The sequence below is a fragment of the Ascidiella aspersa genome, chromosome 5 (genome assembly GCF_963924565.1).
Source record: "Ascidiella aspersa chromosome 5, kaAscAspe10.2, whole genome shotgun sequence".
In the NCBI taxonomy this organism is placed as follows: domain Eukaryota; kingdom Metazoa; phylum Chordata; class Ascidiacea; order Phlebobranchia; family Ascidiidae; genus Ascidiella; species Ascidiella aspersa.
The window spans coordinates 5,862,948-5,882,912 of record NC_139451.1 but is presented as its reverse complement, the minus strand read 5'-3'; the positions used below and the strand labels follow the sequence as shown (position 1 = coordinate 5,882,912).

At 33.4% G+C, this 19,965-nt stretch overlaps 3 protein-coding genes across 3 annotated transcripts; 2 read left to right on the top strand and 1 right to left on the bottom strand.

Moving 5' to 3' along the window:
- Positions 1-777: 777 nt before the first annotated feature.
- Positions 778-11,705, bottom strand: LOC146141610 (ankyrin repeat and MYND domain-containing protein 2-like). The gene is made up of 10 exons (XM_083389815.1): positions 11,635-11,705; positions 10,496-10,560; positions 9,646-9,784; positions 8,848-8,946; positions 6,987-7,144; positions 6,497-6,600; positions 6,029-6,145; positions 5,691-5,823; positions 4,019-4,150; positions 778-2,611 (listed from the first exon to the last, which is right to left on the bottom strand). Exons 1-10 carry the CDS (start codon positions 11,672-11,674, stop codon positions 2,543-2,545), a joined length of 1,056 nt encoding a protein of 351 aa, XP_083245941.1. The 5' UTR covers positions 11,675-11,705; the 3' UTR covers positions 778-2,542.
- A 739-nt stretch (positions 11,706-12,444) lies between these two features.
- LOC146141609 (esterase OVCA2-like) lies at positions 12,445-13,515 on the top strand. The gene has a single exon (XM_083389870.1). It carries the CDS (start codon positions 12,538-12,540, stop codon positions 13,177-13,179), a length of 642 nt encoding a protein of 213 aa, XP_083245996.1. The 5' UTR covers positions 12,445-12,537; the 3' UTR covers positions 13,180-13,515.
- An 8-nt stretch (positions 13,516-13,523) lies between these two features.
- On the top strand, positions 13,524-17,299 carry LOC146141608 (MKRN2 opposite strand protein-like). Its single transcript, XM_083390206.1, has 4 exons — positions 13,524-14,532; positions 14,897-15,022; positions 15,424-15,636; positions 16,999-17,299. The coding sequence occupies exons 1-4, from the start codon at positions 14,471-14,473 to the stop codon at positions 17,297-17,299; spliced, it is 702 nt and encodes a 233-aa protein (XP_083246332.1). The 5' UTR covers positions 13,524-14,470.
- The last annotated feature ends 2,666 nt before the right edge of the window (positions 17,300-19,965 follow it).

Genomic DNA, 19,965 nt, shown 5'->3' with positions numbered 1-19,965 from the left:
GCGAGAGTATTCTGCTGTTACTGATGAGGATTAAAGTTCTTTGTAAGCATTATAGTAAAACACTATGTACTGATTTGTTGTTAGGATTATTTTAGGGGCAGAAAATTTATTATCGGGACATATCTTGTTTCTGCCGCTTTTGACGTCGTCGTTTTAGTTTGCTGTGTCTATTGACTCCCATCTAGCGGTTGAAAAACTTTAATACAGAATTCGTCCATATTCGCTTGCTTTGTTCAGCTCGCGAAGCCACGAATCGACTTAGCACCTTTTATGGTCACTGGGGAAATAGGCCGCGCGTGCAACTTGCCTTTTAGAAAGAGGCTTCTCTGAGTAAAAAAAATATTGCTCTTACAACCCAACATATTTTACCGCCTAAAATTTAAATGCTAAATTAAAATCGAGCTATTAATACAAATTTTTGCACATAAAACAATTTGCTTGCTGTATGTTGCATTTTTCCTATTTTTTGATTCAGTTATTGCTCATAAATCGTACATTTCAAAAATCCTTATGGTTTAACATTTTGTTTTATGACCAGGAGGTGAGGTGCTCTTATTTAGACTTGTTATTTATTCAAAACTAGTTGACTTATTTTACAAAAGACTTATTTACAACAATGCTGGTCTTTACCCAAGCTCTTGTCTCATTGATTTCCTTTATTCTGCGACCTTCTGTGATGGAATCAACTATTAAACTGTAAATTTAGCAGTAGGCAATTTACCCTGTAAGATGCCCTACAACACTTTCATCCCCGGTTAAGAACCCCTGTTATAAAGTGACACCAGACAATTTTATTTGTTGAGCCTTAAGCACGATTACTAGCAGCAGTGGCAGGTATATAAAAACAAGAAAATAGTAACAACGTAATAATTAGAGGACACATACGCACAAAAAACCCAATTGCAAAAACAAGTGTAAGATTTGAATTACTAAAAACTGTTGTTCAAAACCGGTTGTATAAAAAAGATGAATAAATCTTAAAAAGAACTGTACACATGAAAACGCGGTTTGATTTGATTGGGTAGCCGACTGCAGTGGTTCACATGGTTAGATTTATTGAGTTCAGTCTGAAGCAAGATTTGCTCAATTTAAGAAAAATGCAGAAGCAATGCGTAGACGTGGCACACTTTTATTGAACTTAAACTTATATTGTTTGAGTATCTTTAAACTTACGAAATCCTAAGTAAAAAGAATTGGGTCACTGAGGCCTTTTTTTGATAATTACACTTAATATTTGGGTCGTCGCAAAAAAGGTTCAGGTTCAGAAACCAAAAAGGTTCTGACCTATAGGTTCAGCCATTTTGGTATAGTTACACTGGCCAACGATAACGCATCTGCGTCACAGAACGCTAGTTTAACTTTATAACCAAATCAGAAAGCCTCGATTCGTCATTAAGCAAGGCATTGACAGACTGAAAAAGCATGTCTGTGGTAAGATTTGCTACTAAAAACTGTAAACGTTACGACCATGGAAAAAGAACAAATACCACATAAGACTGCGTATAAATTTAAAGACAGGATGTACTACAATGCGTATAAAACTAGCCCAGTGGAAACTTTTTGAGATTGTTTACTGTTGCAAAACCGGTTTTCGGCTGTCCAATGACCGCCGTTCATATTTCTATTAGACGAGGCCATTAGACTTGAGCTATTCTTTGGTCATTGATCGAAAGCAAGGGTAATGGTGACGTCATAAACAAGATTGGTTTGAACTGAAACAAATAGCATTAAGAAATTGGTAGTCAGACGGATATTTTTGATCATTCTTATACTGCTAAGGTTCATATTGCATGCTAATTTCTTGACCATTTTTTGTCCAGAAAACAGTACATGGCTATGTACACCGGGTTGGAAACCACTGATTACTATAATAGCCTGTTGTAAGATTCAAACTCATAACATGGTAAAAAATTATGTAGGATTCAGGGAGTCGAACAGTTTGAAAATTCCTGTTCTGGTTGAAGTATTTTTTTAACCCGGTTTAATTTCGGTTTCAAGCAATTTAAAAGTTTCGGTTTCAGCTACAATGCGACCAAATTTATAAAGTTCAGTTCGGATAGAAGGGTCAATAAATGTAGAGAATAACTTATTGAACTGTTACTGGTATTTATTCTGTTTTTTTTATGTGACGTATTATAAAAACAAGCAACTCATTATTGAAATATCTGACAAATAAATAATAATTCAACGTTTTATATAATCAAAATCAATATTTCTAATGTTTTTCTAAAATTTTGAACACGACATTACTTGACTTTGTGAAATACAAGTTGTGACGTCATGCTGAAGTGAACCGCCTTTGTTGACAGGTTCGGGTTCGGTTAAGGTTCAGGCTGTTTGAAACTATTCGGCTCAGGAGCCTTAAAATCTTACAAAAAACGGTTCAGAACATTGTTCCAAAATCAGTTTATAATGTTTCGGTTCGACTCCCTGGTAGGGCCGCCTACAAACTTATAGTTTAAAGACAGCGTGGCATATATTGGGTGTACAACAACAATGTGTGGAAAGTACAAATTCAGAGTCGCATATCATTGACATGTTGTCAAGATGAACAGAACTTTTTGTGGACAGACCAATGTAGTTTCTGACACTCCCTGGAGCAATAACACACCTGCAAAAATCAAAGTAGTATAATTACTAGCTATATGAATACAAAAAGCTATTCTGGCTATGGTGACTGCAGTGTTGGAATGACTTAAGTCCCAGTCCAGTCATTTAAAGAATAACGTCATTTATCATTTATCTTAAAATAATTATTATCTTCAATTAATAATAAATGCCAAATCCAAATAGGTAATTACTAGCTACATATAATAAGGTATATTAACACAAAAAAGCTATTCGGGTTATAGTGACGTTTAGACTGTACTGTTGTAAACAAGTCATTTTGAAATGACTCAAGTCGCAGTCCAGTCATTTAAAAAATAACTTAAATCATTTTTCATTTATCTTGAAAATAATATTGAACGTCCAAGCCGAATAGGTCAAGTAAATCGACATTATCTTGATAAAGACGTTTCGATAAGTACTTGCATCATCGTCATTTAATGTAGCAAGACATGGCATTTATTTGATAGCAAGAAATACAACAGGTATGTCACACAAGTTTATGAAAAAATTTCAATGAAAGACTTCGGTTTTTCTTAATATTGTAGCACGACATAGGCACACTACGCACGAATCTGTAATGTAGCTTGATATAATAAATGTCAAAGCTAAATAGGTCGAGTCAATCGATATAATCTTGATAACGACGTTTCGATACGCACCCATTTGGCTTTGACATCCGTTATTAAGCTACTTATTTTATATCTGTGAATGGCGTATGCGTACCTATTTAGCTTGAAGTCCCACAAACCAATCTCGTACCATGTAAAGTTAAAAAAAAGAATAAAAGGGAACACACAGTAAGACCTAAAAAGCAACAATAACTAAAGCAGAAAAATCTAGAAAACCAAAGTTTTAAGACCAATGACATAAATACAGCGAAATACGCAGTAATATATCCACGATAGAATAAGAACTTAATCGTCTGAATAAGACATAAACCTGTCGAAATGCGTCCTAAATTCATTGTAATAAGGCCTAAATGTCCAACATAACGCTTGAAACTGCAAGGAGAGGGTATGAGACCATCGTGGGCCATGACTCTGGCATCGGCCGTTTTGGTGTCGACATTGGGACGCCCTACTGTGAATGGCGCCGGAGATTTTGCACCGGATTTTTTTGGCCCTCTTTGGGGTTATTGATATGTAATGGGCGGGGTTAGAAAATGGGTTAGGGTAAAATTATTATGGGTATTAGTGATGTACTTAGCGTTAGGTGAAAGATGGTATGGGCCCGATTCTGGCCATTATTCCGACAGATTGAGTCTTATCCGATTTAGACGTTACTACGATATTAGGTATTGATCCTATTTTGGGGTTATTTCAAACTGTGTTTTATTCCGACGTTGATGTTGTCCTTATTTCGGTCTTACGGCCCGAGTACGAGTAAAAACACAAAATTGTGGTAATACCTTCTTGCAAGCGCTGCACCTCAGTGGGGAAGCGCTGGTGTAGCAAGTCTCACAAATATCCTTTCGTACCGATGTGGCGTGCATACCGAGGAACATACCGAGTAAGCACGATATCGCTGTTGGATCTTTACCCTTTAGAATACAAAAACATACGTTCATATAATTAATAGCAAATAACAGCAAAGCCTGTATGAACAATGCTTAGTTAAATAGGGCGATTATTTTTTTTTTAAATGAGAAATTTTAGGATTTTTGTGCCCTTTGCAATCTTAATTTTGCACTTAATTTCATATACTCAATTCAGAGGTTCATAAACTGGGGTCCGTGGATCAGTTTTAGGGGATCCACAAAGCTCTAATTAAAATCTGCATCATTTAAAAAAATATTTTATATAAAAAAATACAAGATTTTAACTAGACATTTGTAGAGATCCTAAAACTAGGTAACGGACCCCAGATGAAGAACCAATAAAATAGTGGGAAAATGCCTTAGAAGCGCCTAAAGAATGTAAACTAGACAAAGAGAATTTTTGATACAGTTGCTAAAGTGCTTTTAACAGCCCATCTGATTTTCTAGGTTGTAAATTAAAATTTTACATTGTTATTCATGTGCAATACAGGAGAAAAGTGAATCAATTTTTACCCTTCCGCAACAAACAAAAAATGATGCGTTCATATATTGCTGGGGTTCTTATATTGGTAATGCAGACTACTTTAAAAATACTTTGGTTCGTTTGGGAAAGTGTTCAGAGATGACGTCAGAAATTAAAAATTTGAAATATTTAAAAATAAAAACCAAATAACATTTTAGTTTTTCTAATTTTGGAAAAACTTATTACATTTTCAAAAAATACACAAGATTTAACTAGGCCGCCATACATTTTCAGTAGAAATTGCCGCTGTATTTTCATGTAAAACTGAAAATACACATACAATTTGGACTGGTGTGATAGTTTCATCCATTTTTTATTTGATTTTTTGTAGAAAAGACTGCCGCATTTTTTTACATAAAACTAAACAAAACTTACAATTTGGTGTTATAGTTTCAGTGAAATTAAAAAAATCTTTAGAAAACACTGCTGATTTCTCATAAACAATTAAAAAAAATTACAATTTGAACTGTGTCATGGTTTTAGTGAAATAAAAAAAAATCTTTAGAAAACATTGATGATTTCTCAGATACAATTAAAACTAACTTACAATTTGGGCTGGTGTGATAGTTTTAGTGGATTTTTGAAAACTTTTTTCATTTTCTGTAGGAAACATTGGTATTTTTTTTATATGCAACTAAAAGAGTGTGATAGTTTTAGTGAAATTTTTTTTAAATATTTTATTTTCGGTAGAAAACAGCACTGCTTTTCATATAAAACTCGAACTGGTGTAATAGTTATTGCGATTTTTTTTTCTAAATAAATTTATTTTTTTGTAAAAAACAATGTTGGTTTCCAATATAAAACTGTAAATACACTTACAATTTGGACTGGTGTAAAAGTTGTAGTGATTTTTCTCTAAATTTATTTCTTTTTTGCAGAAAACAATGTTGGTTTCCCATATAAAACTGAAACTAACTTACAATTTGGACTGGTGAGATAGTTTCAGTGAATTTTTTAAAAATATATTTAATTTTCTGTAGAAAACACCCCTATTTTTTAATAAAACTGAAAATAACTTACAATTTGGACTGGTGATATAGTCGTGACAAAGTTTCGCAACAAGGGCATATCAAAGTCGGGAAATTGCTGCAACGATTTACGAATCGTAGATTCCACCATGATTTGAAATCCATTTTCATCCGTCTTTAGCAATCTTGCAGAAAAACAACAAAAAAATTTAACTTTAAAAATAAATTTTATAGCTACTTTATTAAGTTGCCATTAGAAAAGTATGTAAAACACCATCAAATTTTGTTTAAAAACTTAAAAAAATATATTAAAAGTTAATTTTTTTCCCAAAATAGTTTGAATAAAAAAATTGAAGTCATTTAGTTTACCACCAAGAATAACATTTTTACTTTTTAATGAGTAAGTCCAATTTCTTTCCTTCGTTTTTCTTCCAGAAATCCAAAATGATTTTAATAATCGTCGCAAAATAAAATGTTTTCAAGGCCAGGACTTCATCGTAATCATTCCTGAAAATATTTGTTTAATAAAACTAAAATCTACACAAAAAGTTTGTTTAAACTACATAGTACATATAAATTTTATTAAAATTAGTAAACCTAGATGCTATATAAAAAAAGTTTCTTTTTATATCTAACAAATTTATATAATTTTTTGTCAAGTGTAATAGAATATATCACAGTCATTCCTGAAAAAAAAAAATTTAATAAAACTGAAATCTACTCAAAAAGGTTTTTAAACTACTAACACATTGTATATGACTTTTATTAAAGTTGGTAAACCAAGACACTGTATAAAATTTTTTTGGAATATCTAACAAATTCAAATAATTTTTTTTTCAAATGTAAAAAAATACTCACTTATCTCTTATGCAACTTCTTGATAAGTCGTGTAAAGCATTTTCAACTTTTTGTAGAGTTTGAGGATTCGAAAGTACTTCAGAATCACGGATTAACATCACAATCTTAAGGTTTAAAAAAGTTTTAAAGAAAGTAAATCTCTTAAGATTTAAAGAAAAAGGTTTAAAGACAGTCTTAAGATTTAAAGTAAAACTAATGGCTTTAAACTTATTTTTTGATCAAAATTTAAAATAAATAAATTTCAATACTTCCTGCCAATTTTTAAATAAAGTAAGTTCTATTAAAATATATGTGAGAATTTGGATTATAATCATGGATTTTTTGAGTTTAGCAACTGTATTTTAAAAACTAATTTCAAAACACAACCCTTTTAGCGAAATTAAAAACAAAATTTGGCAAAAAAATAAAAAAATAATTGTCTACACTAAAGTATTTACACCTATTTACATTGAATATGAACAACTATAAGATGGTACTGGTTTTCACTTACTTTAACAGGATGGGGGTTTGACGACATGACAAGTTTTTGCAGCGGTTCGGCCGCTTCTTTAGGTAACCTTGGTTCGTTGACCCCTTGACTAACAACGAAAGGTTGAATTCTGTCGTAGGACAAATAGTTGGAAATAAGGCTGGCACATTCATGTTGGCCTAAAAAATTAAAACAGGATTTAATTAATATGTTTCCTATTTTATTTATATACGGCCATATTTGTCTAATTATAAATAAGGTAATCCGGTGGCACTATATAAAAACAAATTGTCTTGAATTCTCGACAAGCTTTTGCTCAGCTGTGCCTTATGCCAGTTCTGTTCAACCTTTTTTGGTTGGTGAACCCTTAAAGTTGTTGTAACGAACTCACACCCTGCTTACTTAAAAGGTAAACTGAGGTAAAAAAAAGTATGAAAAATCATTATGCATATCAATATCATCATATTAATTAAAGTGAGCGGATCTGTCAAAGTTTTACACACTGTGAGAGTTTGATTATTGCTGCAGGCTGTTTGCGAGTATTGCATGTCATAAAACAGCATTCAAACAAACTTGAGAAAATAGCAAAGAAACAATTTAATGTCTTTTTATCAATAAAAATGTGAAGTGATAATGGTTCATTAAAAGTTTGTGATGCAACCTTGTATACCTTTTCGTACTGGTGTACCCCATGCATATTTTGGTGCACCCTAGGGCAGTGGTGTATCCAGGGTGGTTTGGGTGAGCAGACCCCCACCTTTTCATTAGTGAGATTATAATTTTTTGTTGGTTTTTGTCAGGGTTTTACTCGCCATCCTAAGCGGCAACGTTATTAATGTTATTTGTCTCTTGTTCGGTCGACCGTAAACGAAGGATACCTTTTTTCTTTCTTTATTTGTTCAGGTTGGCTGATAAGGGTGTATTCGACAAATAACATTGCAAAGCCTTCTTACATTTTTATTGTTAAAACATTGAGTTAGGAGCAGCTAATGTTCCTCGCTGTTCACGCTCATATCTGATGTTGGTGTAACAACGGCATTTTTTAAACTGAAGCAGATTCTAGAATCTGGACTGTGACTTTCAAAGTGGCCTTTTTTATGTAATGATTGTTACCACAAAATTATTTCTCTAACCATATCCTAAGACCACGTGTTTAGGGTGTATTTGACAAAAATTATTTTCCCTCAACCGCAGCTTGTGTTTTAGCTGATTCGGCACACTGCTCGGCTGAGATGTTACGCTAATTGTGGCACGATAACACCTGGGAAAACTGTATTGCAGGTGGCGAGAGATGTGCTTATAGTGTGGTCCCGTACATGGAAATAGTGTGGTCCCGTACATGGAACTTAGGAAAATGTGCTGCTGATAGTTTAAACATGATTCTACCAAAATCACTCACACATACTTCACCGTCTTGGTTTATTTTTCGCCTGAAGTTGACGATTGCACACAAAGCGATTATGATGCACGTGTTCGCTTTGCGTAATTGGTTGTGTTTGATTGTTTTTTTAAGCCATGATTACAATTACTATTTTATGATGTCATACCCGTCACTAGTTTATGACATCATTACAATAGAAGGAAAATAGGGGAATTCCCTTGAAGTTGAAAATTCGGGACCCCCCTTTTTGATGTTCTGGATACGATTTTCTGGATAGGGTGCATCGTACACACAGATTAAAGAGCACTGTCTTATGCCCATCAATTGATACATTGATGCATATTTTACCACAGAAGTTTTTTTTGCTTCAACCACAAATTTTAACCTACATTGACGAAAAATTACAGTGAAATAAGTCTGCGTCTATCTACTGTATAGTGTATTACATCTGAACAACATTCTATTCAGCTTTTCAGTGTTATTTATCCAATAATAACTCACCGACAAATGAAGCGAGATTTCCTGCAGTTTTATTAACAGAGTTTTGCTTTTCAGTGTCGGCTCCGTTGTTAAGCAACAGATTTACGATGTCAGTTTTGCCTGGAAACAAAATATGCATTATTTATAAGGGATGTCCGATACTTTATTTTTATTCCTATACTGATACCTGATATTTTGGACAAAAAGTATTTGAGAATCACTCTCTTATGGAAACATGTTAAATACCAACAATTAATGGCATGAAATCGCTAAACTGCTGTTTGAAAATCCAATTAATTAACAACTTTTAAACATACAAGTTTTGAATTTCAAATCCAGCATGTAAAAATAGCCTTACAGGAAGCAAGTCACATTGTTTTACCGGTTGTTATTTTTTTTTAGTATCTGCTGAGGGTTTAAATTATGACAAAATAAAAATATGTGGCTGTGAGCTCAAGGGTGTCAATGAAATTATACATCATCGAATGCATAGAATGTTCAATTTGTGTCACGGTAAACAAACATATCTACATAAGTTCAGCAATAAGACTGAAATTATAAAAATGAATTTGTTAGTTTTTAGTTGAAATATATATTGCTTCTAAACTGTCATTTTACAGTTTAACATTTAATTTTAATGTCATTGACTTGACTTGGAGTTGACTTGACATTTTTTCAAAAGACTTGACTTGGAATTAATTATATTTTTTGTAATGAATTGACTGGGACTGTAGTCATTTCAAAATGACTTGTTTATAATACTTCCATTTGCCCAGCATTACAATACACAAGCCTTAAACAATTAAAAAAAGTATTTACCTGACAAACACCCCATCATTAATGGTGTGTAACCATTTTCATCACAGGAAGTATTTACCCCGGAACCTCTCGCAATAAGAAACTCGCACATTTCAAGGCGACCCTTGTATGCGGCTTGCATCAATGCTGTCATACCATTCTGCATGTTATATAACAAGTTTAGTTTATTAAGGTTGTCATGTTTGTAAGTCCGGCATAACAAAACATTACAGAAGTGGCAGTTTCTGCAGTGTATTTTACAACATTTTAAAATGCTCAAGTTTTAAGTCCCAAAAATAATATGTATTAAATCTGTTAAAATTTAGAACACTCTCATGCTAAAATGTTGGGCATTTTAGATGTCATACAGATACTGGGGGTCAAACACCATTAACAGTCTTCTAATATCTGCCAGGTTTTTTTTTTTTATGTAATGCGCCACTCCGCAACTTGTGTAGCCTTAAGGCAACACAATTTTAAGCCATTGAGAAAATTGGCCACTTTGTAAGTGTGTCCTGTATAAATACCTGGCGCGGCCTAGACATAAATGACGGTTACTATAAAAAGACTTAATGGAAATTCCAGTTGGGGTGCCGCAAATCTGCTTATTATTTTTAAGGGGTGCCGCAAGCCATAAAAGGTTGAGAATCACTGATCTATACAAATATGTATAACTAGAATGCTACTACAACACATATTGTTCTGTGTAGGTTAACTATTACCCTGCGCCCAAAGCCAAATAATATGCGTTGATTCAATAACTCTTTTAGCGCATTGTAGGATTCTAGAACAGGTGTCATTTGTAATGATAAAACTAAAATAGGGTGTTTTTTTTAACAAAATAATGATTCAACGATATTGAAACATTTACCTCATCGAATACATCCCCTTTGATGTCATTTTTGTCATACAATTTATGAAGGTCTTTATCGTCACCTATAAACCAGAATATAAGTTTATTAAAACCGGAAAAACACTGTCTTCATAAATTAAAAAATAATTTTAGTTTTTTAACTGCTGCGAAATACCTCCTGAATTTTTTTTACACTGACGAGTCATGAGTTGTTTAAGATATATTTGAAAAAAAAAAAAAAAAAAGGATTTTATTAAATGTCCTTTTATTTTTTTAACTGCTGTTGAATAAAATATAAATCAGGGAGTCGAACCGTTTGACTTTTCCGGTTCAGATTCGGTTCGGGTTCAAGGATTTTTTCGGAATCCGGTTCAGTTCTGGTTTTGGTTCGGAGTAATTTAAAAGTTCCGGTACAGCTCCGGTTCGAACATCGTTATTTCAAAACCGGTTCATAACGTTTCGGTTCAGATACAATATAATTTGCGTTAAATCTCAAAATGTGGGTCGATAAATGTAGAGAATAATCTTTGCATTGTAAGTCATTTAATCTCAGTTACGTGACTTATTAAGAAAACAGCAACTCAATATTGAAATATCTAAAAAATAAAAAATGTACGATTTTTTTATTGAATATTCATATTTTTTTTCATAAAATTTCGATCATGGCGTAACTAGACTCTGTAAAATAGAAGTTGTGACGTCATGCTGGAGCGAACCGCTTTTGTTTACAGGTTCGGGTTCCGTTAAGGTTCAGGTTTTTTCAAATTATTCGGTTCAGTTTCGGTTCGGCTCCTTAAAATCTCATAAAAACCGGTTCAGGTTCGGTTACGGTTTGGAAAAAATTGAGGCGCTGGTCTAGAATCCTACCACAACGTTGAAATGATTATTAAGCAATGCATAATATGTGGGTTAGGGTGTCGGTTAGTGTTTGGGTGTGGGTAGGTCAAGTAATATTGTTTAACACTATTACTGGACTCACCCAAACCCAAACGCTAACCGGCACCCTAACCAAAATAATGTTCGTTGTGGTAGGATTATAGACGAGCGCCAAAATTGACCCAAAACCGGTTCATAAAGTTCCGGTTCGGTTCCGGTTCGACTCCCTGATATAAATTACTCAAAAACAACCAACATCCAGAACAATAACTAAAACCTACCTTTATCAATTGCTTGAAATATCTTAGCGGTGTCTTCCATAATTATTAATACGGGACAAAATATGCAAACCGTATCTAAAATTTACAAAACAAAAACAACTTAATTGAGTAAACTAATTGTGAAACGTTGAGCACTGATCACCACAATTTACTACATTAAACGTATACAGTAGTTTTGAAACATCTAAAAAACACATACAAATTAGAAGCGTAAATGCTGGCCGTTAAGCAGTAAAACGTCTATTTTTGGTGCTTTTTACGCAGTGATAAAGGTATTGCACTTCTCAGTTTTCGCTTTCAGAAACAGATGCCTAATCGCGCGTGGCCTCATTAAAAAGTGGGTCGTTAAATTTTGCGACGCACATGGCTTTGACACGTGATCATAGCAACGCGTCACAGGCGTTTGTGACCGAATAGAGAGGAATACACAACGAAAATTTGTTGTGGTTCAAAAAATCATTTTTATACATCATTAATTATATCAAAGTACCTTTTTATTGCCTTTAAAAGGTTTATATTTGGTTTGACATTTTAATATTCTGGTAAACTGCCGTGATTATAGGTAAAGTCTTAAATACAACTTATTCTTGTCTTTTTTAGCACAATGTAAATATATTGTCAATTTAAAAGTTATTAAATTTACTTCGCAAAATTGAAACTATTAAAGAAGTTATGATTTCGAGTGTTTTAGTGTCCAAACTGCATGTAATTGAAGAGAGTATTACTGTTTATGTACTATACCTCAAATTATGAAATTCCAATATTTAGCGCAAAAACGGAGAAATTGATAAACATTTTCGACAGTTTGTTATGGTTTAAATAGGATCGGGTGAAATAAGTTACTATAAAACGTTGCTAAGTTTTCCAGTTTCCCTTACGTTGTTTATGTATTACTAGGAAGTCATGGCATCTGCCAATAAACAACTGAAAATACTTTGTCTTCACGGCTACATGCAAAATGCCGACGTATTTCGAAAACGAACAGGCGCTTTTCGTAAAATGCTAAAAAAGCAAGCGACCTTCGAATTTGTAACCGCACCGCACCAAATTCCTTCAAACGAAGACGGATCAGAAAATATAACAGGGTGGTGGTTTTCAACCAAGGATAAGTCCTACATGGCACAAGACGTGACAGACTTTTCAGAAGGCTTGGACGCATCGTTTGAAATTGTCGCCGACGCGTTAAAAAATAACGGACCCTTCGATGGAATTCTGGGTTTCAGTCAAGGCGCTTCTTTATTGTCAATGATTTGTGCTTTAAAACAAAAAGGCGATCTGCGATTTCAAGACTTTAAATTTGCGATTATTGTAGCTGGTTACAAAAGTAGGCAAACAAGCCATGCTGAACATTATTCAACCCAAGTTGCTTTTCCTACTCTACACGTGATTGGTGACACTGACCAAGTCATTCAAAGGCCAATGAGTGATGATTTGCTGACATTTTTTGACAGTCCAACTGTTGTAAGACACGGAGGTGGCCATTTTATCCCGTCCACTGCTGCACAAAAGCAGGATTACGTGGAATTTTTAAAACAATTTTCGTAAACTTTGAAGTGTGATGGCTGGATGTTATATAAGCCCGTAGTTTAAAAATTTTAAAGCCCATTTAAAAATATCTCTTTATTCATTATTGTGCCTTGTGAGTGCCTTCTCACTATGTTAAAAATGGATAAATGTGCCGGCCTAAATAATCATTTTTTTATGCGCCCTAGCTTTTTTTTTTTTTACAAAACAAATTAAAATGCCTAGTTTATTTTACATGCAAAAATATGATTGATTAGTAGTTTATTTTTTTTGTGTTTATTAAAGTATTTGTGCCACTTAGTGCCCCTTGCTATTCTTAAACATTTTTTACATGTATGGCCCTAGTTTTTCTCAACATTGCATCATCTTTTGCCATTTTTATCTTATTAAATAAATCTAATTTTGTAGGGATTTATTTTCCGAGAATGCCTATTTATTATGATACTGTTTCATTTTAGCCTATCATTTCATAAGTTTAACATTTTAGGAAAATATTAAAAGTGGCGTTTACAAAGTCACAACAATTTTTAATTCTGTGCATCATCTTTCTTGATTTTTCAAAGTAGCCTTTTGTTGCACAATCAAACCATCAACTTATCATTGCTTTATTATTGCAATGTACTAGTGTCATATATTATTGTTTTAACCAAAATTTATTTATTTTGCTTTGCTTTTATTTTGCAAACCAAAAAAATGATCTTTTATTTTTGTCACTTTACCAGTGAGCATTTGATGGCACTTCAGCCCAGATCTCTGGTGTTCAGCGCCAAATTTTGAGGTGTATATGTCTGCATTCAAGGCTCTATTAACACCTGAGGTTTGGGAATACTGCACACCTCAACCTTTGCTGGAATTTAGGTGTGCAAATTACCATTTCTAGTATGCGCAAAATAATTTAAAAAAAAATCTCGGGTGAGCGCCTGCCACAAATGCAGACTGGTAACTTTGTAAAATAACTCAAACCTGAACCTTGATAATAATTAAGTCCCGATGGCATTAGGCCGAAAAACTTGTGAAAAACAAAATGTCAATTTTATTTTAAGTCCTGTTCATAAGTTGTGTGCACTAAAATCAATTTTATATGCCTCATTATATTTTATTCTGTTTGTATTTGTAGACACTGGCTTCGTTTTCATTTTTATAATAGATTTTTGAAAAATCCATGCATACATATTTTTTTATGTTTTCAACATATTGTAGCACATTCAACTTCAGATGGAAAGTGACAGTTTGACTACCCAAATGCAGTGACTCAATGGTTGAAACCAAAATTATAACAGGATTAGCATTTATATGAATTTATATATTTAGAATGGAACGTTTAAAATGTGCCACGCATTGTTCAAGAATGGCTTGCATTGATCATCCTACAAGGTAATCACCAATTTGAAAGTTACTGTATTTTTTTTAGATATGCTGGTTTTTAATTTTACCACTACCTGTTTTATTTAATCTGATTCCATTTTCACAATATTTTAATTCAGGTAAAAATATGATAAAAATGCTTTATTACATGGTTGCTGTGCTGACAAGGGCATTTATACTGATTTTACGGATTATACTAAAAAACAGTATGCAATTCAATTTTAGGTCTTATACATTTTTTTTTAAAAGTCTTTTATTGTTTTGGAATTTATTTTAAAGATTTGTGTCGTATTAAGTCTTTGCCAATTTTTTTTAGAAGAAAATTTGTAATTATCTTCTAAAATATTATTTATTTTGTAAAACTTTGTTTCAGTTGTCCAGAGTGCGGAAAATCGGTTCCACAAGATATTTTTCCCATCTTTCTCCCGTATCCGCTTTGCAACGCCCACAAACTGAAATCCTGCATCGTTATGAAACCAACTTCGTCAAATTGGAATGAGTATGGTATTGATGATGAACAATGTATTTTATTAAAAAAAAAAATGGTTGTATTTTACTTGTTGTCATGGCATTGCCTTTTGTTAAATGGCTTTATGTCTTATTATGCATGGGATTTAATATTCATTTTATGTCATAGTACAACCTCCAGCCATTATCTTAAAAGTTATTTAAATCTGCCAAAATGCTACCTACTTCTGTATGTACTTTGATATTCATCCTACGTCTAACTCCAAACTCCAGCCATTATCGAAAGAATTATTCAGACAAAATACTTTCACCTAGACAAAATACTTTCTAGTTCTGTATGGGCTTTGACATTCTAACTGCGTCTTACTATAACTTCCAACATTATGCTTCATTGTAATAATGCCTAGTTTTGTGTTTTTCTATTTTGCCTAGATGCTTCAAGCCAGGCCAAGACTTCCACATAGGAGTTTGCTGTCGAGAATCAGGCATCGTTTTCAGTTACCTAAGCGAAGGGGTCGTTAGAGAGAGCACCGGTTGGGAACATTCACTCCTCGTTTTGTCTTGCACCAAACAAATCCAGTTGGAACTGATTTGGGAAGAAACCTTGCAAGAAATCGCAAGTCTTGCATCCTGGTGTGACTACAGGTTGGATTTATTGCGCTTAAGTATTACTGGGTTAAGTAATCTTTAAAAGTCTTTTAATTGATTTACATAATGAAAAGTGTTTAAACTTTTTATTTCTTTTATGTTTTTTTAAAATGTCTTTGAATTGGTTTTGTATCCAGCTAAGTCTTGGATTTTTTTTGTTTTTTTAAATCATGTGGCCTGTATTGTTAACTTTTATACACATGTGTATTTGTCATGTGACAATTGGTTCGTTTTTAGCCAAACGAACCATCCATAACAATACCTATGCTCTGGTATATTCAAGGTTATGTCTGTAAACCCATTGCCAGCTAAATATACTAATGCTCAAATCTTAAAGTTTGGGTAAAATCTTTTTTTTAATAATTAGTCTAAAACTGGTGTGGGCAACCTTTTTCTAGTCACGGGCCAAATCGAAACTCCGAAAAGGTCTCTGCGGGCCGTTGAATTTTAACCGACAAATATGCATTCAGATAAAATGAGTTGCAAAACCTTTGATTGTCGATAGCCGCATGGTTGGGCCTTGCAATTGTCCGTCCATTTAAAAAAAAATAGTTGGCCGATGTCCTTTATTGATTACTGAAAAACCTCTCTTTGACGCAAAAACTTTTTTGTTAAAGCGATATAATATTTTGCCACCTATTTTTACTTGCACAGAAATCGTCAATAGGCAAACGATAGGCCCTAGGCCCATTTAGAATAGCTTTGCTATAAATCTACTAATATGATAAAAATTTTCATTTAAAAGTTTTAAAAAAAGTTGGTTTAATGCGTTTTCACATAAAATATGTCAAATTAGTGATTATTTTTTTGACACAAATTTTAATTTGTTAAAGGCATTTGACACGGAAACATATTTGTTAAACAGTAGTTTTTTTGCCCTCTATTTTTGCGTGCAAATAAATGCTGAATTTAGGCCTAACTACTGATAGACCCGTTTAAAATAACTAAAATAGTTAGCTAAATTGTATTTTTTAGTCGTTGCAAAAGTTCTTTTAATGCACTACACATAAAATATGTCAAATCAGAGATTATTCTCGTTTTGAAACAAGCTGATACACTTTAGAAAGTAAGGAATTTCCCGCAGACAATAAAATGTAAAAGAAAGATTCTTGTTTTCGTATCAGATGATCTAAGACTGTTTATAAAAACAGATAAAGCATAAAATCATTTCATAAAATTTGAAACTGACGATGCTTTTTTTTTGGCGAAATATATATTTCTGTAAAAATTTTTAGAAACTGATTTTATGTTTAATCTGTTTTTATAGACAGTCTTAGATCGTTTTGAAACAATTTATAATTTGTTTAGAGCGTTTGACACTTGAGAAAACATTTTTTTTACCAAAACATTTTTTTGTAGATATCACGAACATCGCCACAACTGTTTCGACTTTCTTCTTTCGTTCCTGGAAGCCCTAAGTGAAAATGCCAGCAATAAGTTCAACTACTCAAAGAAACTGGCATTTCAGTGGAGTGCTTGGCGGGATATTGAACAGGCAAAAACGGACCTGGTCGATAATGTTATCGCGCCACGTCTTGCAATTGTCGAAAATTACTCGAACCTTGTTGAAAAGGTGAAAATTCAAGGTCCTGTTTCGATTGGTTCTTCTTCACAAAGACTTACCGAAGTTTTTGAACCATTTAAACTTCCAAAAGAGTGAACTAATGGGGAACCCACAATAAGGCCTACAACCTACAAGTCAACAATACCTAAAGCAGAATAATGTATAATGTCATAACGTTGAGACCAACGACTCAATAAAGCCAAATATACAATAATATCCACGACGGAATAAGATCTAAATCGTCTGAATAATACCTAAGTCTGTCGAAATACGACCTAAATTAATCAAGCCTATATGACCAAAATAACGCCTGAAACTGTGGGAGAGGGTATAAGACGTTCGGGGGCCGTCAGTCTGGCATCGGCCGTTTTGGTGACGACGTTTGGGCGCTGCTGTTTTGACACCTGATTGTTTGCCCCTTTTTGGGGATAAGTGGGGGGTAATGGTAATGGCTAGAAATTAAGTTACGTATAAAATTATTAAGGGGTTTTGCCATTTAGGTATTATTTCGTCGAATTTCGTACTTATTATTTGTTAGTCCTATTTTGGCTTATTCCGAACTGTGTTTTATTCGTATGTTGATGTTGTTCTTATTTTGCTCTTATGGCTGAAGTCCATTGAATATATTTTACTATGTATTTCAGTGTTTTTAGCCTAATTCCACATATATGCATAAACAAAAAAGGTTTTAAAAAAGAACAACAAAACGTTACCGCCAGACGGAGATAGAGAGGTATATATTTTTATTCATAAAAACTTTAATTCCGTTTTTACTAATATTATTTTATCCTGTGTTTTTAGCGCGCATTCAGTGCAATAAAAATACTTTTTGAGTGAAATTTATCGGTATTGAATATCAGCAAATTCAGTTATCCTGTCAAATTTTTGTTAACTTAAAATCAGTATGGTGAGACTTCAAGATTGATAGATAGATTTAAAGTTATTTCGGAACAACGGTATACATGCGAAAAAAAAATTGAAATAAAAGAAGCGTTTGTAGTTCCCAGGGGGCGGCGAAAAACTGTTAAGTCATCTAGTCAAGCATTTTGCAAGAAACAAAAGGCACAACAAAATACATTACCGAAAGAATTAGTTTAAACTTTCAATACCGGTACACAAACAAAGTAGCATTTCATTTCAAATATGTTAAACATTGTTTGCTAATCCGGCCACCCCATTTCAGACAAATTGTATGATTAACAATAATTATTGAGGCGGAACTGATTGCACTCAGCATTATTTTTTCCTGTCTAAAATTCGAACTCGCGTTTTTTTCTTATTCTAAAATAGTTAATTATTTAACCTGTTTTGCAGATTAGCTAAGTTTACAGGTTAAATTGCTTATAGGGTTTGTTTTGATTTTGTGTTTATGAGATACAGACAGAATAAGCAAGCTAACCGTTAAAAGACAAGATTTAGAAAAACCTAAGCTTTGAGTTTTTAACATATTTTTTGTTGAAAACTGTTTGCTTTTAAGGGCATAATATACGTTTGAAGTTTGATCTTTTGTAATATCTTTGTATCTAACTTTGCGTTTGAAAGCTAAAACTTCAAAGTTGCGGTGTTTGGCCATTTCTTATCTTTTTATTTCAATTGGTGGAAAATTACAAAAGCTTTAACAACACACTAGTATGGCTCTTTTCTTGTAACCGTCGTTGGTAAAAAGCAGGCGACCTGAAAAAAACAAATAACCAAACTTAGCTTAAAAAAACTGTAAACATTTATATGGGTGAACACAAGATAGCCTACCTGTGAAAACGCCATTATAAAGGCGAATGTAAGATACGCTTTATCGCATAGCATCCTAATTGATGTGCCAAAAATTGTATAAAGTCTAACTTTTAAAGTAGTTGAGGCTAAGTGATAAAAGCTAATGAGCCTAAGCACTGAGCTGTCTACATTGGCGAACGCAATTATACCAGTTAAGGGTACATTAGGACTTATAGCGGTTTACTTTGTCATATTTTAACCGTGGGGCTTAGCAGGCATGACGAAGTTCTATATAGATCACTTCTCATGTAAGAAACCTTATTGCTTAATGCATTAGTCGGCAAACTGTGGGCTGCAGAGCCATTTTTAGTGGGCTGCGAATTACTTTTGAATAGTTTAGTCTTATTATGTAGTAGTGGGCTGCGTGATAGCCGTACAATCATTGCACTTCATTAAAAAAAGTTGGTGTGGCATAGAATTTTTAAATTGGCTCAGGTTGGAAGGGCCCACGTGCCAAATGTGGTTCAAACTTTAACTATATGTAATGGAAAACTTTTCGCGTTTCGTGCGTATATTCTTCGTTTTAGTTTGTTTACATTATGGTATGGCAGTGTTTTCGGCATCAAGGCGCCATGTAATATTTCACCCTAAAATAAAATATCCTGAATCCACCACTGGTTTCGTAATGGTTTACGTAGTGGGCTTTCAATAGCTCTGAAAAGAGTACTTTGGGCCGCGACAAAAAAACGTATGCCAACCGCTGGCCTAATGGCTTAATAGCAGTCGTTTGGTACTTTTACCTAAAAATACGGCCGTCTTCTAAATTTTACGTAGTGTGTTCTTGCAGGCCCTAGGTGACAAAATAGCACAAAAAATCGGAGCCGGCTTAGTTTTTGTCGACCAAATAAATTAGACAATCGTGACCGATGTTTGCTTAAACCTGTATTACACTGGAATCGCTAAGTTATACATTTTTTGCTAACAAGTAGAGAATTTAAAATAAGGGTTTATGCATTATTGAAAGTTAGACGTGAGGCGTATGCATGTTTCAT

Bases quoted from the DNA above. Each gene is read 5' to 3' on its own strand.
- LOC146141610 (XM_083389815.1), bottom strand. From the start codon at position 11,674: ATGGAAGACACCGCTAAGATATTTCAAGCAATTGATAAAG. The intron at 4,151-5,690 runs GTAAGTTATTTT...TGTATTCTAAAG, and splicing joins CTATATCACCAGTCCAAATT to GGTAAAGATCCAACAGCGAT. The intron at 2,612-4,018 runs GTATTACCACAA...TGATTTTTGCAG, and splicing joins GGTGCAGCGCTTGCAAGAAG to GTGTGTTATTGCTCCAGGGA.
- LOC146141609 (XM_083389870.1), top strand. From the start codon at position 12,538: ATGGCATCTGCCAATAAACAACTGAAAATACTTTGTCTTCACGGCTAC.
- LOC146141608 (XM_083390206.1), top strand. From the start codon at position 14,471: ATGGAACGTTTAAAATGTGCCACGCATTGTTCAAGAATGGCTTGCATT. The intron at 15,023-15,423 runs GTATGGTATTGA...TATTTTGCCTAG, and splicing joins ACTTCGTCAAATTGGAATGA to ATGCTTCAAGCCAGGCCAAG. The intron at 15,637-16,998 runs GTTGGATTTATT...ATTTTTTTGTAG, and splicing joins GCATCCTGGTGTGACTACAG to ATATCACGAACATCGCCACA.